At 31.3% G+C, this 26,298-nt stretch overlaps 1 protein-coding gene across 2 annotated transcripts in view; it reads right to left on the bottom strand.

Moving 5' to 3' along the window:
- LOC131844859 (clavesin-1) overlaps positions 1-26,298 on the bottom strand; it is a 49,338-nt gene that overhangs the window by 11,569 nt on the left and 11,471 nt on the right. Inside the window, exons 1-2 of one of the 2 annotated variants that reach the window (XM_059193839.1) lie at positions 7,813-7,934; positions 1,924-2,103 (exon numbers count right to left, since the gene is read on the bottom strand). In XM_059193839.1, the coding sequence (XP_059049822.1) occupies positions 1,924-2,103; positions 7,813-7,822 (190 nt within the window). In that variant the 5' untranslated portion in view covers positions 7,823-7,934. Of the gene's footprint in view, positions 1-1,923; positions 2,104-7,812; positions 7,935-26,298 lie in introns of those variants that run through there. The other variant, XM_059193838.1, reaches the window with a different exon arrangement.

Below are 26,298 nucleotides of genomic sequence, written 5' to 3'. Positions count from 1 at the left end.
TATTGACATTCCTTTATATGCTTTACATGCATATGCAATATTTCGCCTCGATTGGGATTGCAAGTTCCTGAAAGTTTTATTGGGAACAAAGAATCGAATTTACGGGCTGAATATGAAGTACGCATATTTTAAATACCTACGTTAACACGAAATAATAAATCTGCAATTCAGTAAACATGTATTAGACATTTTTTTTCGAGGAACTTCGAATTCAGTAATGAATTCCATTTTTAATCATTCTTAAGTTATCTTAATTGTGTGTGAATGTACATATAACCGCATATAATAAGCATCTACCTATATAGGCATGTACGTAGAAATTTAAAGGTATATACGCAGGCTAAATTCGGCTACAGTTTTTAGCAACTTCAAAAAGTCGACTCTTCATTTGCATTCATATTGATGTTTGTTTTAATACTTGTTTTGATGTATGGAGTGGTAAACAAACAAATTGACTTCTTTATGTCAAGTGGAATCCGTTGCATACCGATACGAGCAACGTTATTTTTATGGGTACTAAGTACACCACCTGGTTGAGGTATTTCAATAAACATCATTAGTTGTTGACCCCGTGTTGTTGTGAACTTGAACTGAACTTCACGTGATGATATTATGATATGACAATGTCTTATTAGCATATTATTAAGTTGATTATTAAGTTTTTTTATAATTATAGTGTTTTAATACGACAATAAATAATATGTATTGTATATGTTCTATTTGGATTTAAAAAATTTGTAGTGACTGGTTCAAAATGTTTCATTTTTAACACACGTGTAAGTTCCTTCTTGACGTGCTTGGGTAACAATGAAATTTTTATTTTTAAACTTTTTAAAAATCAAGTTATATTAGATTAGATATTTTGATATTATGTAAAAATCAAGAAAAGAGCTAACAAAGTATTCTTAGAAAATTTACCCATTATAGAATGGAATTAAAGTTTTTAGAAATCATTGTCATCTTTAAATTTAAATTTCATAATATTTGCAATTTCTACTTTTTGTATAGAATCAGGTGACATACATTTCAAAGTTTTTGCAAATTCTATCTTGAAGTGGGAAAAACATAAAAGATTATTGGAAAATATAATTTAATTAAAATATGTGTTTATTATCGGTGTTTTTGAAATTTTACGATTACCAAAAATATTTATTAAAAATTTATTTCTTGACATGATGAACTAACTCAAAGTATTTGCAGCACGTTTTAGACATATTAATAATATAATAAAATCAACAATATCCTTGACATTTACTCTTTTATATTGATTCATCGATATATTGACTCTTTTATATTACCAATCAGTGTTGTCGGAACCCGTTGTTAGGTAGCATACTTAGTAAAAGATAATTATACTGCTGCATAAAATACTTGTATTTAATGCAATACGATTTAAGATAGACGTGGAATAGATTTTTGTATAATATAACCGAACAAGTAGAATTAACTAAATCCGTTCAGAATTTACAGACACATTGTATAACATAATTATAAAAGTTGAAGAGTGAAATAAAGACTCTTTGAAGTTAAAAAGGGGTTTGTTTATTACTGAAAAACAGTGTAATATACTTATAGATACATGTACTCATGATAGAAGATGGAGTTGCATAAATTGTCTAAGTGTCTGTTAAAAGTTTCATATATACGCGGTTGGAGAATAGAATGAAATTTCCATAAAACATGTTGATATACATGGGTGAAATATTTGTTAGAGTAGATTTTTCTATGTGTCTCTATACCATTTTATGATTTAATTTATTATTAATTTGATCAATAGCATATTATACATGTTTTATTTATTGTTGTCATTTGATTATTATTATCAACAGATGACGTCTACAATATAGACGCGCATGTAATGGCGGTCACAGCAAGTAAAAAATATAAAACAGTATATTAAAACATTCACGTAAACACACTTACCTTCAAGTAGCCTTCTCAGCTCCTCGACTGCAGGTTTGATGACTTCTGGCGTTTCTCTTAGTTCGCGCCTGGCGATCTCCTTCACAGACTCTCTGGGCTCATCTAATTCGAACTGCAGCAAGAAGTCACCCAATTGTACACCCGGCAACTTTTCTATATCCGAAAGCATATGTTGTGATACTGAAACAATAAAATGTCTTTAATTTGTTTATTTAAATAATAATTAGGAAATTAAATATCATTTATTATATGGAAAATATACTTGATATATTATTTCACTGTTTATAAGGACAGACAAACAGATTAACGCATAGCAATCAGTCATAATCTTTAAGTTTATGTCAGATTTTCCAGAATTGTTCGCGGGTTCTAAACATCTATTAGTAATATTTAGCATTATTACACAGTAATATCAAACATTAAGAACTTGTTTTTACTAGTTTCAATAATTTAGAAGATTTGAAAAGTCTGCACATGTTATGGTAATTGAATCTTCCTTTTCTAGTGATCGTCCAATCAGAGACAAAGAACTTGCATTTTTAAGTGTGTACCACATTTATGATCCAGTTTTTCATGTTTATGTCCGTAATTAAAAAAGCGAATTTGCATCATCAGAGAATTGAAGAATTGGAAGCGGGAATTAAAAGGGAGGACATTTCGGGGTAAACCAGTTCATTAATGATCCGAGTATATATTGCTTAACCTTGTGACACATCCAAAAGCATTCGTTAACAATATAGTATTTATAGAAAATATTTATTTTTACTGCAACATCACTCCGCACTGCATTTAAATAACTGGTTTATCATGATTAGCACCCACCGGTTTAGTGATGTAATAAAAGAGATTAAACTATGGCGTCGTCGTACTGCCGTCATTTTCATTCATGCAATTTGTTACATACCCACCTAAGCAGACGGCTAAAACGTTATATTATCTGTGGTTATATTCATCCAATTATGAATTACTAACTATGGCGGGGCGTATCGCCGCGGCAAAATAGGTACATAGGTGTGAATTCGAGAAAAAATAGTATTATGTGTAAATGTAGGATATGATTCATCTCTGTGCCACATTTCAATTGAATCTGTGCGGTACTTTTTGCATAAAAGAGTTTCATCATCCATCAATCCTCATACACCTTTACATTTATATTATTGTTAAGATATTTATTATACGTAGGTATTAACTATTGTTAAATCTAGTTCAATACAAACAGAACTTTGTAGTAGAACTGTTGTGATTATATAGTATTGGACTATTTACGCGTTATTTATTATTTGAGTATTCTGATCGAATACTAAATTTTGTTTTCAGATTGGATTTATGCTCTTATTACTAAGTACCCATCTTATACTGCCATACTATGACAATTCAATCCTATCATTATTCCAACTACACTGACAAATAAAATTAATGGCTTATTTAATAGGCACCGGGCTAGCCACAACAGATATATGCAAAGAAGTATATATAACGTCGTCGTTTACGACTCCGTAGAATCAGCTACTGTATTAGTTCCCCCTTTAATTCTTGGTAGGTGTCATATATTACATTAAGAAATGCGTTTAAAATCAATTTATTGCAGCGGTTAATATTTTGCTTAGAATTAATTGCTGTTATACTTTGTATCATACAAGTCACGGGGATTATTACATTCTAACAATACGCAGCTATGTAATAGCTAATAAAGACGAGACAAAACATATAACAATGAAATTACTGAGTACAGATACCGATTTATAAAAACTTTGAAACCATGATGTCAGTTCAATTTTTCATTAGATATAGCAATTCTGGTTTGATGCCGTGGATGTTACAAGTAATGCTGTTGTAACTACCTATCTTCATTGTTGAGTAACTCAAAAATCTGAGCATTATTTTTTAACTAAAGAATTACATTAGGTGTATACACAAGAAATAATGACGGCACAATATAAAACTAATTTAAAATGCCATGCAGTCGATGTTTAGCCAATATGTCGTATGTTAAACTTAAAATGACGTGGGCGAGTATTATTACTTACCTACAAATACACTGTTGTTTGTATTATCAACTTAAATTTAAATAGTTTTTTAGATTAATTTAAATATATTTGCTTTACACCATTTTGGTATACAACATAACTATAGTTATTAGAGTCGTATACTTTGATATTTGTTGATGCATATTAAGATTACATATGAGTACGAGATAGTTAATGAATATTTTCTTCTATACTTCAATTGTTTCTTTTTACGTTACTTTTAAGTTGCAGTAAGAACAGATGGCCTGAAAGATAATTCATGGTGTGTGGAGATGTGCTATAAAGGGGATGACAGCGTAATAGACGTACTGGAATATCACCCGTATGGTAACCTACAATCCAGCCCGAAATAACTGCATTCTGACTGGCAAAAAATCGAAATAGAGAAGAATAAAAGAAACTTAAATAAATAAAATTATTAAAGATGCTTCAATACAACGGTTATTACGAGGTAAGTATTAAGAATTTACATATTTATTCACCGCATGTATTTCTTGATTGACATTATAAAAAATAAAATAAATGAATTTCCTTTAAACATTTACCTACACTTAGCTTGGAATTTTTTTAATGACGTTATTGATGCGACGAATATTTCCATTGAGGTAAAAATAACTCATGAGTCACTAGTGAAATGTATTAGTTATACCTATTGTACCTCAATGTTATTTTAAATATCTTGCTACAATGATACCATAGCATCAAGTACGCTCATTTACTAAGCTATGCTATACTTTATTATATATAATAGTAATAATTATAATATTAATAATTTATTTGTATATATATAATAATTATTATTTATTTCAAATAGAAACAAAATTTCATTATTTTGCGAACAAAATTACTGAAGTAAAGATGACATTCACAGAAGTATTAAACTATGTTGCGAATATTTCTTGCGATTACGACGCTTGTATATCATTCCAAAAAATATATATGCTTAGTTAGTCTTATAAAATTAAGAAAAATTACATCTATACATAAATAGTAACATATACAAGTGAATCTTGTTTAAAAAAATACTTTCTATATATTACTAGAAATTTTCAAAAATCTTTAAATTACAGTTAAAATAATTTGTATAACGTCATTTCTCTAGTTTAAAAAGGTGTATCTCTTTTAAAAATAAGCGCATTATAAAACAAGTCCCAAGTTAAACGAAGCGTGTGAGAGAATGAGATGATTGTGTTATGGGTATTAAACTACTGATACAAATACTTACATACATTTTTGTTTTTTAAATAAATACCTTCTGGCATGTATTTAAAAAAAAAACTCTCTGTGCAATCTAGAATTAAAGTTGATAGCAGAATTCATACATTTACATTTCCGATGGCCGCGCGTCCTTTTCTTTGCACGATGCCAACATTTGTATGATTGTTTGTATCGGTGTGGGTATTTCTTATGTATGTATTTAAAAATATATATACGGTTACTAAATCTGATACGTATTTGTCATATATCTATCAGATTTCTAGTACCTGTGAATTGTCCATCAAATAATGATGTGATGTGCGTGGTTCTATTCATATATTTAAACAATGGTTATCATTTACTATCACAGATAACATACTGTTCTATCAGATTTAGCTTTTTTTCCCATTCCATAATTTTTTTTGCCTTTATTTCGACAATAAACAGTCGTTATATAAGTATATACCTAAATGTTCGAGTAAACGTATTTTCACAATAGACATTGAGTGCCGAAATTTTTTACATAATTACCTACATAGTGAGTCTAATAAAAAATAATTAAAAAAATTATATTACAATAGAAACATTAGAATGACAAAAATAAGAAATACATATGATTTTCTTCAACTTTGGATAATTTTCTCGTATATTTCCTGTATATTCTGCACGGGGTAATTGCATATTATGTGATCATAACGAGTTACGAACATGATTAGGAGTTAATGACATGTAATCAAGTGGTAATGAATTTTAATGTGATTTAGATGTAGGTTATGTGTCACGGACATTATTAGATTTTAATTTTTATATTTAAAATGGAACAATAAGAATTTATATCACTTATGTAGTTTGTTTAACTGTTTTCCTTAATATTTTTAATGAAGAAAAACAAAAGATTTGATTTGATTCTTGTTGTTGATTAACATAAATTTTATTTTAAGAAATGAAAAATTCTTTTAATTAGGAAAGTACGTTGTCAGTAAGTAGGTAACAAGAGTTACCTACTTACTGACAACGTACTAACCTAGATAGTTAGTAAGAAGAAGAAATACCTTCAATATTGATATATTGTAAACCGATATGTCGCTGTAAAAGTAGTTGCAAGCATGGGGTGCGAAAATATTGATGTTACATGTGTATAGTACTTATCTTTACCCACAAAAAAATAGCGAGGCTCAGAACAAAAAATTCTTATTGTAACATTGTAATTTAGTTACAATAAGAATTTTTTGTTCTGAGCTATCAATAAAAATATACGTATAATCGAAATATGACATAAAAACAATTATGGTAAAAAACAAATGAAACACAATAAACGTAATACTTATTTTAAGTTTATAAAATTATCAGTGTTAGACGACATATTAAAAAGACAGGAGTTTATATTTATAATAGTCAGGGCATTTTTCTATGTATATTATAAGTATTTAGTTGTAAGTATTTAAAATATCAATAATCTAATTGAGTTCACAGAATTAATTTGAATTTAAAAATTTTTAGAATTGAGGTTATGTAGGTAGGAATATTTTATTTAATAGTATGTACACGTTCAAATTTAAACCCAACTAGGGTTTAAATTGTAACGAGTTATGGTTAAGTAAATTCAATTACGAATTTTTCTGAAATGCACTCAATGTAAATTTAATATAATGTAGTTAATGTATTGTATTTAATGTATATATTTAATGTATTGTAGTTTAATATAAGTATTTATAAATCTTGTACATAATATATATTCATGAAACTAACTTAAAAAACATAAGCTCATGAGCAAACCTCCAAATTCATTACATTATATCTTACATTATGAGCAGGTAGATATGATAATAATGATAGGTAGACACATCAAAAACTCATTGAAATCTTTAATATACAATGTTATAGATGCATAATAAAATATAGATATAGGTACATTTCCATAATTAATCACAAACAAAATGCAAACCTATGGATATGTAACTTTAAAATTATAATATAATGCAGAAAAAAGTTAATCATTGCACATGTCATTCAATATGCGGGTTAATTTGCAGGCCATTGAATTGATCAATTTAAAATGGATTATTTTTATTAACGAGTTATTCTTATTGATTGTTTTATACAGAAGCGGGATTTTAGATTGATACAACTTCGAAAATCATTTTGGTAAAAATTAATGATTTGTGAATTGCGGTCGACCGGTTTACGAGAACGTTTTTTGTCTTCTTTTGATAATACGTAGGTAGATGTACTTGGGTATTTACGTATACGTACCTATTTGGTAGCCTAGGTACCATAGAATTAAATTTATATTAAATAAATTATTATGTTTCAGTATTTACTACGGAAATTTTGATTAATTTTCAATATAATAATTTATATATTTAATAATTTTTATTCGTACAAAACTATTGTATAAAAAAGAGACAGTAACTAGGATTTGTACGTCAGTAAACGTTATTAATTACAACATTATATTCGTGAAATTATAATCTAAACTGCTTAAGTCACAAATTACTAAAAAAATAATAAAAAACAGAACAACTAAACTATTTTTCAACTACTACTATAATTAATAACAATATCTTATTATTAATTTCCCGTATTCAGATTATTTTAATTCAGTAGGTACTTTTAAAATAGTATTAATATAAATTGTCGAAATTATTTACGAAATAGTACTTACGTTTTCCCATGTTTAAAGATGTGTATAAAACTTTCAATTTAAATATAGAATAGCTACTATTTCTTTAAGAATAAATTCTGGAGAGGATGAACTCGCGGTGGAGAGCGTGCGCTTACAACTGCGCTGACACACCTACTACATCGCTGATTTATATTATGAAACATCAATATGACCGCTACTCTCGCACCTGACGAGTCCTTTGCTTATCATTTATTAAAAAAAAAACGAATGTATATACATTATGAAAAGTATTCTTATGACGTAAATGAATATTTTTATTTCTAAAAATATACTAGTCGATCTGGCTTCGGTGGGTGTTCATTCTTTGTAAGATTTGTACAACTATAATTATCACTCTGTAATTATGTGACCTACCAAGAGCAAATTTTTAAAATCAATCATATAATTTTTGTATTTCTATTTCAAACATTTAAATCTTTCATAATTATAATATCATGACAGTATATATGAGCGGTCAATAAATATTTCTTATTTTTAAGTAGGTAATAGACGTATGTAATATTACCTTATCTGTGGTAGACGCTACATGAAACTCATTCACCTGTTAGTGTTCTCTTACTGGTTGTCTAATATAATTTACACTTTTCTATTTTTGAAACGATAAAAAGAGCCAATCCTAATAACCTAATTTCGAATGTACACAATATTGTTTTTTATCAGTAAAATTTATTCGTAATGAAAAAACGATGATATATTGACAAATGTCACATTTCCTGAAAGAGTCTTTACGGATTTCAAAGATCCAACACCTTTTGTATCAAATCGTTAATTTCATCAATTGTTTCTAATAATATTAAAAGTTTTGTTTTAACAGGCATTCAATATAAAAACTATCGACCAATGACAATAACATCAATATCTAATAAAGTTAATATTAAAGTACCTACCAAAAAATGTCATTCGTTTAATGAAGTAATGTTATGCAATATAATTTAGTCCCATTATTTTTTTAATTATAGGAATATTTCACCTATTGCTCATTTAAATCGTCATTCTAAACGTCTTAAGAAATATAACTGATACCTGTGTTTTTTTATGGATGATAATGGAATGTTGTACCTTTCTGCGATACCTAACTGTATACCGCTAATCGCATCAAAAGAGGATGATAAAATTAGTGCGAGGTCCATTAAGAATTCACCACGATAGATTCCAGAAGGACTACCTGAAAGTCGTCTTGATAAATTGTAAGCGATGGAGTCCTTAGTCCCTAATACTAAAATACGATTTAACCCTGATGCTAGTATTAGAATATAATATGTTCTTATTGAATAATGCTTCAAAAAGCATCAGTTTAGACTGTCAGTCGGCCGTGAGTTGCTTTTATTATGTGTAGACCCAGATATTCTAAGGTTTACTTTATTTCCTTAGAATTAAAATATACAGGCTTACAATTCAATTCAAAGGGGTGAAATACAGTTATTAAATTATTTATTAATCAAGCAAAGGATACAAAAGTGATAATAATAATAATACACTATTAGATCTTACTAAACTTACTAAAGTACTACGTTGTCGAAGTCGCGGGTAACCACTAGGAAATAAATAGGTATTAGTCAATTCTTACAGTAGGTCATATTATAAGTATTATACAGTACAGGCCATACTTTTGTTCAATATAAAACAAAAACATGTAGTATACTTTGATAATATTAATAATATCCAATGTCTGATAGCTTGAGGATGTCTTTCATGATCTTTGCAGCATTTATATCTTTATAATAATAATATTTTAGGATAATTTACACCATCTAATTTCAAGCTAAGCAGACGTTGTGTTATAGTACTAGACACCTGATATAAAACCCAGATATTGTTTTTCTTATATGTATAGGTAGGTACTAAATATATTTGGGAGGGAGAAGGGGATTGTTAGTAATGTGGACTAATAACCCCATTGTTAGCACGTATATTGACGTATATTGATACCATGTCAGGTTGACCTCCACGTGTTTGCCCCTGGAACCCATCGTGATGAATTTACCACGATGGGCTAACTAACCTGACCGCATGCTCATCTTATCATCCCCCACTGCTATTATCATCCTTAAAAAATATACATAGAAAACATTCAAACCGATGCAAACAATCATACTCATAAATACAAATGTTTTCATGCATCGTGCGAAGAATCGAACCCGCGACCATCGGAAGTAAAACATTGTATTATATAGCTAGATCACTAAGACTGTTAAATATTTACGTTTTATTGTATACCGCATCTAGATACGATTATATAGTGTAGCCAGTGGCTGGTGGAGCGCGGAAGTAAACGCACCGATACATTCCGCTTTCCACCGCACCAACACCGCAAAAACACGCGTCCCGAATGTTCCGCTTAATGGGTTTAAGTAAAACGAACATTGTCACTGAACATTACATATTGATTTTCAAATTTAAAGTAGACTTAGTATTTCTTTTAAGATTCTTTTAAGGTAATAATACTCAATGTAAGCTGCGCTCTACATATGTATAATTTATTATATCTATACTTTTCTGTGTAATTTACTCTTTACGTTATTACGTACATTTTGTGTACTCCACTGTTAAAGTATAGGTACAGTTCTAAAACTGTACCTATACTTTAACGCTCTGTTATATTTCCTACCTCATCTGTTTTGTCCTTATCCCATTGATTGGGGTCGGCGTAATATGTTTTTCTCTTTCATGGATCCCTGTTCGCAGTCATCTCATTATTGCCATATCCGTTTCTTGCCATAACATGTTTCACGCAGACTATCTACCTTTTTTGACCTTCCTCTGCCCTTACAACTATCCACATACATATTGACCTTCCTTAAAGTAATATATTCATTTCTGCGCATTGCATGCCCATACCACAACACACGATTACCCTTCAACCTCTTCGACACCGGCGCCACTTTCATACTTCCTCTAATGTATTCATTCTTTATTTTCTAGTCACATCACAGATCCATCTCAACATTCGCATTTCAGTTGCATGCAGTCGCCTTTACGGGCCAGCATTCTGATCCATACAAGACAGCAGGCCGGATCATAGTTTTGTAAATTTGGAACACGCGAAGGAGTGTTACCAGTCGTAGCCGTAACCTGCCGCCGCTTTTGTTATATATAAGTATATGCAACGACCCGCAATACTATCCGTATGAAAGCCTCGAAACCAAATTACTTTGTCGCTGACTTGACTTGACCAGATACTGGGTACGCCCATATATGTGTATACAATCTACGTTTTAGTGTTTGTCCGTTGTACCTCACACTTCGTAATACTTAAAATTTTGTTGGACATAATTTATTACATATTTTCTTTATGTTATTTGTTCACAAGTAATTTTGATTTTCCTCAAACCACTTATTTTATTTACTTAACACTTCTACGTCCGAATTATATAATGTAAATATTTTTTATCCATACCTAATTGGTTAATTAGGTAGGTATTTATAGTTATGTACATATTCATTGTAAATATAATTAAAATATTGAATACTTAAAAAACTGCCTGAACATATGTACATATACATAGTTTGATTACTTAGTTAGAACTAGCATATCTTGCGTCTTATTTAACCCATATACGAATATGGGGCATTCCACTATAATAGAGTTACTTAAGAAATTCCAAATTATAATGTTATTTTTATTTTATTTTTTTATTTTATTTATACTCTTTATTGCACAACAATACAAAAATTACAGAACAAAAAACAAACGATAAAAATAGAAATCTTATTGATATTATAAATGCGAAAGTTTGTGAGTAGGTATAGATGGAGGGATGGATGTTTAATACTGTTTACGCAAAAACTAGTGAACAGATTTTTTAAGAAATATCACAGTAATAATTAAATAACTCTGAACAATTGTCACATCGCCATCTAGTCCCATGGTAAGCAGAGCTTGTGTTATGAGTAGGTACTAGACAAGTGATATAAAAACTTACATATTTTTTGTAATATATCATAATATACATAGAATAACTAGACGAAACAAACAATCATACCTACTCATAAATTCAAATGTTTGCACCGTGCGAGGAATCGAAACAACGACCATCAGAAGTAAAGTGGTGTGTTAATCCGTTAGACCCGTCAAGGTCAGTAATATAGCTTTGACATCAGAATAACACATTAGGCTATAACTTTCATGCGACTGTAACTGCGGGCACTGCTAAACAGTATGTTTTGAAAAGAAGATTAAAATCACGGCATATTGGGCGGAGGTTTTAACTTATAGCAGTGTCCTTTGACCAAAGTCGTATATGCCAGGCAAGAGTTTGCCTTCAATCAACCGATAGTCCTTCAGCACGTTTGGAGTACCTTCTGCATTGGCTTCCATTTTCGTCCGGTAAAGACATAAAGTAGCATTAGAATAGTTGAAAGGTAATCAATAAGAACCACATCATATTTATAATTATTTATAGGCGTATATGACACAGGCGTCATAAACGCAATCGTTTCTACTCAGCTAAAACCACAGAGATAAATATACATGTATGGTCAAATAATAAAATTGGATTAATCATGACTAATAAATTAACACTGCGAAGACATCTATGTCAGAGCTTTCAAAAGCATGGCCCGCTGGCCACATGCGGCCCGCGATTTTTATTGATGCGGTCCGCTAAATATTTTTTTTCTTCATTTTTATATAACAAAATTGTTCTTTCAGAAAATTTTAATTTAATTTTTTTGTAATCCCAAATGATTTGATGTACCTACTTATTTTTTTTGCAATTGCTTATTTTAAGCATACACTGCATCTAGCTACTACCAATATTGACAGAATTGGAAAAGATTATTTAAATAAAATGTAATAAAATAATGATATTATTACTGCATTTGTTTTTATAAATATTTTGCGGCCCCTCAATAGATTTAGTTATTTTTATACCTACATCGTATTTAGTTTGGACAGCCCTGATCTATGTAAACATGAAACAAGTATGAGTGTATGTATAGTTACGCTCAATATATGTACATAAGTGCACTTTTAAACAAGATCAAAAACTTTACTATTGCTATTGTGACACCTCGCACCGACTTACATAGATATTTTAAGTAGGTCTATTCTATTTACATAGAGCAGCGCGTCCCATTTTATGACTATCTCGATTTAGACCTCAAAGGTCGTTAGTTTGAATCTGGTTGACATATTCATCACTGTCTTTAAGGACTCCTTGCCACTTATAATGCATTCACCATGATATCAACAGTTTACATTGCTTCTGACTATTCCATCTGGGAAAGGAGTGATAAAGGCAAGCAAAACAAAATCTGCAGACAGCAAACAAACTTCAGTACTAAGTGAAGATAATTATGCCATTTGAAATCACTTTCGGATGTAAACGAGTTAGAAATTAACGAGTTTAGGAATAACTATGGCAGACTTTCAGAAATCAGATGTCTATGAAATTATATTTTTTTACCACAGCTCTCCATTTATTTATTTTTGCAATGTGTTAATAAAATATAAATTAATAAATAACTAAAATAATGTTCTAAATTTGAAACTACTAATAAATAATTACTTATACAACGCAGAACGTTGTATAAGTAATTATTTATTACTAATTACAGTCACATTAGTAATATTAAAATAATTACTATTTAGATTCTTATATACGGTATGAAGATTAATTTATAATCTCATGAAATTTTAGTAATAGATAAAACATTAAATTTCATATTTCACATTTTAACGCCATCTAGTATTGAACAGTAAAACTACGAATACAGCTACTAGACGTCAGAGGGCACTATATTACCGGAGCTTACCAGTGATATACAAGAACTTGAGAAAATGTTATAATATAAATATTATTTTTTATATTAATCGAAGATAACTTTTAAAATGAACATTGCAGTATTTTTTTAATTGTTTCAATATTTATACGAAATTATACGAAACTTACATGTTGTTAAAATTGCCATAAAGGACATACAACTCATCGATCGATTCAAGGTCAATGACATTTGAAGGTTTATGTACCATCGTCTACGTTAAAGTAGGTAGATACTACTGAGTTTGAATATGAAAGAGTATGTGAGTATCTAACGGGTCCCAAGGAAATGGGTCCTTAGTTGTTGTCGGAGGGCAGAGATAATTATGTTATTGGACAATAAAATATGTATGATATAATAAATCCATCATGGAGACCCTGTTAGCCTCTGAATTGTATATGTGGAATGGTATTAATGTGTACAAATATTGGTAATATTGTGCTTATCGTTGTTTTCGAAATGATTATTGAACATTATATTGCATAGATTAAAGTGAACAAGAATTTGATTTTTAGTAATGGCACAGATAAGATAATGTAATGGGCACCAGTAAGCTATTGTCACTTCTATCACTTGTAATAAACATACCATATCATATTGAAAATTGTGGCACCATGACGACCTCGCTTGTCTAGCGGTTTAGCTCACCGTTTTACTTCCCATAGTCGGGGGTTCATCTCCTCATACGGTACAAACATTTGTATTCATGAGTATGATTGTTTGAATCGGTCTGGGTGTTTTCTATACACGAGTATAGAAAACACCCAGACCGATTCAAACATTTTTGCTAAATACATACATAATATATACGAATATATTATGTATGTATTTAGCAAAAAAATAGTTTTTATATCACATGTCCAGTACCCATAACATAAGCTTTGCTTACCTTAGAACTAAATGGCTTTGTGTGCATTGTCCAGAGGTATTATTATTATTATTCCTGGTGAATTAGCCATGATGTGCTAACTGACATAACAGGACCTGACTTAATCCTTCACTGGTGCCCTGCTAACGTTTACCGTTACTGCAAGCGGGTGCATTATTCCATATTCATTAAATAAAAAAAACTACGTAGCACCTAATCGGTATTTTGTGATTCTAGGTAAGTAATTATAAATTAATACCTAATTATTATACAATAGATTAGTAAAGATATATGCTAAATGCAATATTTTCAAGGTTAGAATTAAGTTATACATAATATTCGAGAATCATTTACCACGTCTTATAAGATCTACTTAATATACTATATGTTATACCGAGAAACAAAAAATTAAGTTATTCATAAAAATAAATAAAGCGTCCTCAAACGTAATTTGACTTATATGTATTGCTATATGAACCGTCTTGTGATGAAAGGTCACCTGGATCTTGAATAAAATTTTAATTAGTTAAATGAGGAGAGTATTTCGTTATTGCAGTGTACATATATTTTCTGATAGTCTCATTTGTCTCTATATTACACATGAATATGTTAACCTAAACTATATAACAATTATATATATAAAAAATAATTTCAAATTTAGAATGAAATATAGAAAAATATGTTTGACTTCTGTCGTTTTTATGAATTAGATAATTTATCTAGTTTTATTTAAATATACTATTAGATATGGAGCTTTACCAAAAAGCTCTACTCTCTACTCTACTGCCACACTGCACAGGCGTGTATATTGCATAAATATATATTTACGGCATAAATTTCTAGTTATTTTTCTTTAGTATTAATTTTTCTACTTTAATTTTCTTTGTTTCGTTAATCTCTCTTACGATATCCTTAGGATGAATGCTGTGACGACACATTCTAGGTATTCTTAATCCGTCATGACAAGGAAAATTATTTTAATATGCATGTTAAATTTACACTTTAGGTAGGTAGTTATAAAACTGAAACACAGAACCGAGAAGCGTAACATATTGTATGTTGACTTGTGTAATATGCCTTGACCTAGAACTGCGAGCGGTGCGTGGTACGAGGGCAATGCGCTCTTGCCAGTGGCCGCCCGACCAATTGCATGGTTCATGACAACTCGGAACCAGGGGTGCCAACTGTACGAGGATATATGTATGAAGATATACAAATACGAGACTTTATTTGGTAGAAATCTATACCCTCATATGAGTTTGTACGATATTATGAATTTAGAAAAACGACCAAAATACTATGTTGTACGAAAGTTAGAGACCTAGAGACGTTTTTTCTTCGTACGACGCTTTGGCCAACCCTTATCGGAACTGTACCCGCAAAACGTACAATCTTCATGTCACAATTTATTCACATTATATAAACAACATATATGAGCTCCTGATTTAACGTATACCTACAAACATTAGGATAGGATTAATACATGTATGAATATTATATTTATAATTCTTTTTTTAAGAAAACATAATACTATGTGTATTGCAACGGAAAAAATGCAATATCTATACTAATATTGTAGTAAAGGAAAAGGTTGTGAGTTTGAATGATTGAGGTAATCTCTGATATATGGATCCGATTAGGAAAATTCTTTTAGTGTTGGATAGCCCATTTATCGAGGAAAGCGGTAAGCTATAACTTCATGCTACGACCGATAGGAACTTCAATGAAAAATGCTTCAAAAGAAGGGGAAAATACAAGCTGAAGACAAATTTGCTCAGGCCAGCTAGTAAGACAATGTACCTAACTACATACTCACATTAACTCTGTGTCACATAATTATTTATCTATAATTAACAAATATCTAGATATAAAGGCACGCAATATCTAGTATGTAGATATAAAAGCGTTTTATATTTTAGTTCTCATGTTTCACATTATTATACCCATTATTAAGAGAAATTCAAAGGAACAAAGCGTTAGTCATGTGAATAGAGAGATAGTTTATAAAACTGGCATTTCAAACGTGTGAAACTAGAGTTGCACGTATCATATAAATTCTAACACTGCAATGAAAGTAGATGTAAGTAGGTATATAAGCAGCTCATGAAATTTTGTCAATGTGACTAGTGTAATATTTACATGAACGGAGAGTCCGTTCGAGAAATTTTACACTCACAGCATCTATTGTTTCGGCCCGTTATGTCCAGAATATGTGTACCTTTATTATTATAATGATACTTCACGTTACATTATTTATCTTACTTTATGTATATATGCAAATGTCTATGCGTTACATGTCCAATTTCATATTTGCATATGTACAATACATATAAAGTTAACGATAATCAGAATATACAAATATAACTATTGTTACTAAATTTTAAAAAATCATTCTGTTTAGCTATATTAGATATTGTCAGCATTTACTTTATTTTTTATGTATGATTATTATTAGTTTACCAGACAAAATTGGAGGCAAACCTAGGAAAGACTTATGGAGCGACTGCATGACGGATACGACTTAACTCTGTGGGACCCGTGGTTAGAACCGCTGACCAACATAATTTCGATTCCTGTTGGAAGGAAACAATTGAAATTACGTTTTGAATTTAATTTACGTTTTTTTCAGTGACTACTCTTCAAACACTCTAACCACTCAGACTCTCATTGCTACTAGTGAGCTTGCGCTACGGCCTTCAAAGTCCTAATAATGCTCGACGGATCGAAGTGATATTTCTGGCGATATACTCGTATCTGTAGTGGTCTTTCCTTCTGTATATAATGCATAATTATTCTACTATATATTATCTTCGTGCGCATTCTCTCAAGTGCTCTATTATTGAAATGAAGTCAAGGCTAGAATAATATATGTACGCATATGTAATGATCCACTTTATTCATCACACTATAGAAGATTTTGATAAAAGCTATATATTAACATATTAATTAGCAGAAATAGCACTTCTCGAATAAGATATTTGGGCAATGCAATTCTTAGCAGCTAGGACACTAATTTTCGCACTGAAATTTGATGCAATCCTACATAGAGTGTTTGACTACTAAGTCATAAACCGTTAGATCGGGAAGCTCATCATTATTACAATATTATACATTAACCTTTCTAGACACGTGTATCTTCCCATAAGAAATCGATTTTTGTCTTCTTACGAACCAATAGTTCTAAGTGTGTCAATACTATAAATATAGTATATAAGGTTTTATTTCGAGTTATGTCTGTTTTACATTTGAATTAGTGCTTTATTACTAGATGGAATTGATGTCGTCCTAGGTATAAAAAGAATTTATCATTATGTATTCTAACATTGAAATTCAAGATATTTATACCGAATTTCTTTCAATGTAAATATGTTAAGCTGAGCATATCCTCGGGTTATGGTTAGTACATACAACTAATAATAGCCAAATTTATATTATCTTGAACAAAGTAAGCCATTTTCTTTCTTTCGAAAAAGCCGATGGCACATCATCCGCAAAAGATCAATGTATAATATTTACATATCTATACTTTACCAAGAATTATGTAATGTTGTATGTAACCTAACGATGTTAATTGATCTAGATTCAGTTACTGATTTTAGGTTAGTGTTGCAAGTTAGTTAACCGAGTCAATATTAGTGAAGGTCGTTCAAATTGTGAAAATATTAGGCGATTATATACATTGGATTAGGTTTTTCATGTAATAATAATGGGTTTTAGTATTAAAGTCCATTACAATTTTGAAAGAAGGTAAGGTAAGGTAATTCTTTCACAGAATTCAATATTTGGTTAAGAATGCTAGCCTGTTGTGTATTCTAAATATTCATAGGTGATAGAAGATGTCCTAAAAGAATAAACTATTTTATCTTTGACTTTGATTAAATAGAGTTTTACCGTAGTGAACTTTGTAAAAAGACATCTGTGTGGATACCTATGTCTATTTATTTCAGCTGCTAAACTGTGTTTCGGTTGAAATTACATGATAAGAAGCATAACATCTTAGTCCCCCGGAATAGGCATGAGTGGTATCACGGCCGTTACATAATTTGCACATTTGACGACCTCGGTGGTCTAGCGGATCGCTTTACGTCTGATGCTCGCGGGTTCGATTCCACGCACGGTACAAACTATTGTATTCATAAAAACTGTTTGTATCGGTCTTGATGTTTCCTATGTGTAATATGAATGTATTAAAAAAAAAAACAAAATGTAAGATAGATAGATAGATAGATAGATAAAAATTTTATTCACGTTAAAGGCACACACACACACAAAAGGCACTGTAATAATAAGAACAAAAATAAAACAGATATACACATTACATTAGTGAAGTCAAACAAAATACAATACACAACAATTATACAGATAAAATAAAATGCAATACAGATAACAAAAAACGGTATGAGTAACGTAGTGTGTGTGCATAGCCCATACGTAAAAAGGCAGCACCTCAGTGTATTGTTTGCAGCATACAAGCAGCAAACCACTGATATTCAGGCACTGCCCAGAGACATACGCGAGGACGCATGTAACAAGACCACAGCTTGTAATCAGCCCTATTACATTATCATAAATATTAATATATTAAAAAAGAAAAAAAAAAAAACTATATTAAAACAAGAAATAGGTATAACATATAGGCATAAAATATATAGGAAATTATTATCAATTCATATAATAAAATAAATATGAAAAACAAAAGAGAAAATAGAATTATTGCATAAGAGTGTGAAGTGTTTAAAAGGAGTGTTGAGTGTTGAGTGTTGAGTGTTACCACTATCAAGCAACCAAAACCACTAATCAAATATTGGGGAAAATGAAGAAATATATGTACATTATATGTATAACAGTTACAAAGACAAATCAACTTGACTTTTGTTCCTCCAACAACAAATCTTTTAATTTTTGCTTGAAAGTAAGTTTCGAGGGAATACTTCTAATTGGAGGGGGTATATTATTCCAACATTTGGTCGCTTGATAGCGGAAACATCCTCTAAACGCCATTGTTTTATGTGAGTGCGCTGCCAATGGTGGCCTCAGAGTCCTAGGTGTACCATCTCCATATTGGTCGTGGAACGTGCGAAACCTTAGCTTTTGGTAAAGATACTCTGGGCTTTTCAGCTTTGTAAGGTTGAACATAAGCATTGCAAGGTGTAATTTTCGACGTGATTCCATATTTAGCATTGAAGCCCTATTTATGAACGGAGATACATGTGTACGCGGAGGAATATCAAAACAGAATCTACAGCATGCATTCTGTACACGTTGAATCATTCGACGAGTTTTGTAAAGTAATCGAGGTCCGTACACCAAATCTCCATAATTTAGCCTAGATAAAATTAATGATTCGCATAGAGTGATGCGCGTTTTTTCATTTACACAATTTCTTATTTTATATAAAACTTTCAATTTATAAAAACAGTTCTTTACAAGATTCCGGATATGGCTCTCAAAACGGAGTTGGCAATCAAAAACAATACCCAGATTCCTGGCTTCACTAACCTCCTGTAAACAAGTATTTAAAATTTTTACAACGGGATCGCTATTTTTGATCATTTCAATCTGTTTTTTACTACCAAGAATCATAAATTTAGACTTGGACGGATTAAGTTTGAGACAATTATTAGAAGACCAATCAGCTATTCTACCCAAATCCTCATTAAGGGCCTTCAATGTTTCTCTAATTTTTGTTGGCTTTAACGAGATATAAAGTTGTATATCGTCAGCGTAACAGTGATATTTGCAATGTTTAATAACGTTAGGTAGATCTGCACAATATATATTAAAGAGAAGAGGACCCAATATGGATCCTTGGGGAACTCCACGCTTTACTGGTTTCGGAGTGGATACCGAGTATGAGCCATCATGTCTACGTAGTTTTACGGATTGCCATCTGTTGCTCAAGTAACTTGTAAACCATTTGATTGCATGTGCATCGAATCCATAATAGGACAACTTGGAAAGAAGCAACCAGATATCAAGACTGTCAAATGCACGAGTGAAGTCGAGAAGAACAAGTACTGAACCACGTCCAACATCTTGTTCTGCAAGTATATCGTCTGTCACGTCTAGCAGCGCTGTAACAGTACCACGGCCCCTGCGGAATCCTGATTGATGTGACGGTAGTATATTAGTAGCAGTAACATAATGTACAACCTGATTATATACAGCCCTTTCCAGAATTTTTGAGAGAAATGGTAAAATACTTATGGGTCTGAGATCGTTATAATCATTGGGATGTTCAATTTTGGGCAATGGAGTGATTAGTGCCCTTTTCCATTGGGAAGGAAACAAGCCAGTAGTGAGTGACTCATTTACCATATCTGTGACAATAGACAAAGTTTGTGGAAGTGTAAGCAGTACCATATCACGGCTAATACAGTCACTTCCGATAGCATTGGACTTTATTGATAGTATGTAACGAGCAACATCACTTTCAGTGACTGGTTGTAATTTAAACTGGGGTTTTTGTGTGTCAAATTTGTGATATTCAAAAAATGTTAATTGAGATAAAGATACTGTATCTGACCCAGCTTGTGTTAAGAAGTGATCATTAATAATATCGGGGTCACTAAGGAAGTCTGGCAGACATTTTGCTTTACTAGGATCCACTAATATTTTTTCTTTAATATTCTTCCAAAATACCTTACCATTGTCAGCATTAGAATTGATAAAGTAATTAAAATAAGCACACTTTTCATTTTTAATACTATTGATTACCATTTTCTTAAGGTCTTTATAATATTGCTTTTGCACATCAGACTCAGAACGTCGATAAGTGTCATAAGCCCTATTACGTAATTCTATCATACTTCTGATTGTGTCCGTTATCCAAGGAAGAGACTGATCTTGCTTCACTGTCATAGATACTATTGGGGCATGCCTATCAAAAAGAGTCATAAGGAAGGAACTATATTTATCCACCATACAATCTATATTAGGCAAAATCTGAAGTACTCTCCAATTTAAGGCCATAAGATCCTGACTGAACCCTCTCAAATTTATCCTCTTGATAGCTCTATATTCAAAGGTACTTGGTGTTGTTTTGAGTTTTTTTAATGTAACATTAACATTTATCATGGCATGGCCGAGTGATCCAGTGATGTTTGAGACATTTACATCATGTATCCGGCAATTAGTGCATACAAGGTCTAGTAATGTGTGAGAATTAACCGACAGATGAGTAGGTTCAGTCACCACCTGTTGTAGGTCTAAACATTGCAAAAAGTCTTCTATTTTCAAAGTGCTACTATGAGATCTATTAAGCATATCCACATTAAAATCACCAAGTAGGACAACGTAGTCATATTTAGAAAAGTGTGTAACTGTGTCTGTCAATGCATCTATGAACATATCAATATTCATCCATGGTGGCCTATATGCTGTTCCCACAATTAGACTATACCCGTTCGATCTCGTCGATAGCCATAATTGCTCAATGCCGACGTCAGCATGCTTTTCAAATCGGACCCTTAAGTCTTTTCGTACATAGAATGCAACACCGCCTCCCCTACCACCACGTATGTTTTGAGGGCGTGGTGCGTTACGTAGGCAATAGCCGGGAACCACTGGCGCTCGAGCCTCTTGACCTACTGGTAGCCATGTCTCATTTATCGCAACAATATCAGCTTTAAAACGATCCATTGCTATGAGAAAGTCGTCATGTCCAGTATTCAGAGAACCAGCATTATATAGTGCTAACTTAAGAAATTTAGTTTTATGATTGAATTTTACTGGTTAATAAAATACGTATATTACGATAGTGTATTAGATTTGAGAAATAATAATAATTGAGCTTAAAATACATGTGAATATTATATACAAAATAAACGGAAAAAGAACAGCCAAATAATTGAAAGAGAACATGAATTCGTACATTAGGATCCCATAAACTTTGCAACATTGCTGTGCACACACACTTACGTTTCTGCATAACACTCTTAGATACAACAAACATAACAAAAACATAAGTAGTCCAACAATTAAATATACCACAACGAGACTTCAATGAACCAATATGCTTATTTGTAGACATATTAAATAAAAATGAATCAAAAACAAAGAATAAAGAATAATAGCTATATATATGTTCCATTAAAGTTTCCATTTTGCAAATATAGCACTCTAACTGCTTATATACACTTTCCATTGTACGTACAAAATTATTATAAGATTCCCTATTGAAGAGTTTAGATAATTTAAAATATATATATAGGAAAAAAGTTTTTCTAACTGGTGTTACACAAGTTGACAAATAACTATAATTGTACTTCATGCTGATTATACTCTTACTTATTAAAAAAATGATAAAAACAAAGTGTAAAATATGAAAATAACAAGTCACCAAGTCATCGCCAGATACGTCACTGGAAACATATCCACTCTTTAACTTAGTTAATGGCTGAAGAACGAAATGGATCTTGACCAAAAATGCGTTCGAGATCCTCCTCCGTTTTTAGGCGGAATCGCGGACAGTCATGGCCATGGAATTGACGTGCAAATATTCGACCACCTCTCGTCCACACGTAGCGCCAGTTAAGCCGCTCCGCTAATTCACGCGCTCGTCGAAACAACATCCTGTTAACTCTAGTCAATCTCTCGTTTATGTAAAACCGTCTCGGAACCCCTGGGAGGTGCAACCCCTCAGTAGTTGCACCACGGCGCACTCGAGCAGCTCTCAACAGCTCATCACGTACTGCACGCCGTGCCAACCGCACCACAATGGTACGAGGGCGAGTAGAGGTCTCTTGGGTCGGTTTCGACGCGTCTGACTGCTGAAACTCCAACACGCGGCCCACGCGCTCCGTACTGATGACATCTTGATCGCTTATAGTAACTCCCAGCTTACTAGCCAAAGTTTTTAAGATATGTGGCAGGCTTTCGCCACCGGTCTCCGGAACACAAGATATATCCAAGTCATTCAGTAAAAGGTAACTATGCATTTATATCAGTTATCTAGTACCCATAACACAAGCTCTACTTACATTGAGGCTAGATGACGCTGTGTGTAAGTTTTTGCGATATTATTATTATTTTTCTTCTTTTATCTTATTTGGGAGAGATTGTACTATAGGAAGATATTATTATTATGGAAGTCAGAAATTTTCTTGTATTTATTATTATTATCATTATTACGTAGTGTTCGTAGTGGTGTTCATGTATGTACATATATAAGCGACAGTTGCCTACCATTTACTATAATGTGGTCAGATGATCAGTTTATTTACCATATCAATTACATAAAGAAACTGAAATAGCCACTATCTGTACATGATGTATTACATGGGTCGTGAACTCATGACTCATGTTGCGTTATATATAGATAATGGAAAGTGATTTATAAAGCTCGACCACTTTGTTTAACATCTGTCAACTACCGACATCAAACGGGATCAACTCTTCCCTTCAAATCAGAATCCTACTGAATGACGACCCACATTATTATTAATACAGCTGTTTACCGTGGCTTCGCCCACGCAATCCAATTGCCTGTGTAAGTGAAAATTTCGTATAATTCTTTCTCAGTAGCTGCCTACGTAATAAAAGGAAATTACCTTAGTCATGTATCAAACTTGGAATTTCTGAGGACCACAGTAATTATGATTCTACATTGAAAGATTAATTAGGCAGAACAAATCTCCTTATAGGAAGGTAGCAGTGAGTAGTATATTCATTACGATTAAGATAACATTAAGATTATGTACGTGTTGCTTACTTAAATCTTATCTTTTAGGCACAATAACCTCAGTATCAAGGTATCATGACACTGGGGTTATTTTGTCTAAAATTTAATGTTATTAATCATTAATTCATTACATAGTATAAATCTATTCAATTCAAAAATCTATCCATTACATATGTATGTTGTAAGTACTTTCATAGTGAAGTTCAACTGTACCTTATGATTCACTACACTGACCGTTTTATTCTTGATTTACACTATTTCATGAAATAAGCTAATTTCTTTTACAATTATATAAAATATGATAAAATTTGAAGAGAATTTTATATATATTCTAATATTTTATTAACATTGTAAACGCGAAAGTATGTGAGTATGGATGGATGTTTGTTACTTTTTCACGCAGAAACTACTGAACGGATTTTGTTTAAATTTAACAGTAATATAACATAACATATAAAATAAAATAACATCTAGGCTATAAATTTTATGCGAGTGAAACCGCGGGCATAGATAGTATACAATGTTTATACGCAGATTTCAATATTGAAAATATCTGACTCGTGTTCCGTTGTGATAAAATGTACTTATCGATACATCGACTTTTACGATTTCGTTATAGTTAGTATAGATTGAGTTATAGCGCCATAATATATCGGGATGGAGATGTTGTCTGTTGCAATCGTAAAAATGAAAGATACACGTTTGTGGTGGCGCATGTTTGGACGCTTGCCAATCGTCAGGTCAGAGCACGATAACACGTGGCTAAGCTAATGCTAATTGCACATACACACAATTCTGCGTCATTGTGGCGATTTAAAAACACATGGAACCTAAAATGGCAATGATTTCATGCATATCTGCGACCTTAGACTCAGTATTTTTTGACGAGGACGTAGCTGTAAATTGCAATTACGACACACCCATTCTTCACCAATAATAAATATGTACTCATATATATATGAAATATTTAGTATTTGGAAGTTATACTTGTCGTATCTATCGTATCTGTTGTAACAGAATGAAGACAATCCCTGAAACTTTCTTCATAAGTTTCAATAAAAAAATCAAGAATCAATCAATAAATCGCAAGGAGGATTCCTACTTAACTCAACTAATACAGGTGACATAAATTGTAGTAAATCGTATTACTACATAAATATACAAAGTTATATTTATACTATAAATATTACGTTGTATATTTATATATACAAAGTTGTATTTGTAGCTTTATGACCACTATCGGTATAATGCATAAAAACCTCTATTATACCATATAACTTACTTCATATAATTACCCACATCACATAAGTTATATTACAAGGGAAACAAAGGTTACTTATATTTATTTAGTTTCTATTCACGTAAAATTATACATACAATATATAGTAACTACATTAATAACTGCGACTACTTCATTATAATACTCAGAAATAATTAAACATTTACATAAAAAATGGTTTATTTGTTCCTGGTTATTGTTAAAATTAGGTACTAAATGTTAGGGTGAAGTGCGGTGCAGTGCAGGGTCAAAAGTTTGCAGATTTCGTTACATTAACATAATTTTAAATAGTTTTTGTTTTCTAATTGTTTTCGCTGCGTACAACAATACAAAATGTAAAAAAGTAGTGTAGTTATCCAAAGCAATTTGAGACGGCATTCATTTATCCACAAAACATTAATTAATTGGTGGGTATAAAACAGCTTCTTTAAATTAGTAATTGATATACGTATATTACATTTTTTTTTACACTAATAATACTCTAGCGACTCGCCCCGCATCAAAAATATTGGTGGTACTGTGTGAATTTGTTTAACAAATAAATTAAGTTCATGTTACTCACTCGTTATGACGTGTTGTTGCTATGGTAAAAAATCATAAAAATTATTAATATTTATTTTATTTTATTCAACAAACAAATAATTTGATCAGTCCTCTGTTATATCAAATCAGATGTATTTTGGTGTAAACGAGGTGTTTGGTTATATATTGATATATAACATTAAGCAGCATCATTAGAACAGATTTATCAACAACGAGGCTATCAGAAGATATAATAATATAAATTTGCACTTGAATTTTGATATTTACATTAAAAAATGACAAAATCTCTCAACAAATGAGTTATCTGCTTATCTACTTAAAAAAATATGT

Source organism: Achroia grisella, unplaced genomic scaffold (assembly GCF_030625045.1).
Source record: "Achroia grisella isolate CSIRO2021 unplaced genomic scaffold, CSIRO_AGI_Agris_v1 utg4223, whole genome shotgun sequence".
Classification (NCBI taxonomy): domain Eukaryota; kingdom Metazoa; phylum Arthropoda; class Insecta; order Lepidoptera; family Pyralidae; genus Achroia; species Achroia grisella.
The sequence above is the reverse complement of the archived record's forward strand: the minus strand, read 5'-3'. Positions and strand labels throughout refer to the sequence as shown.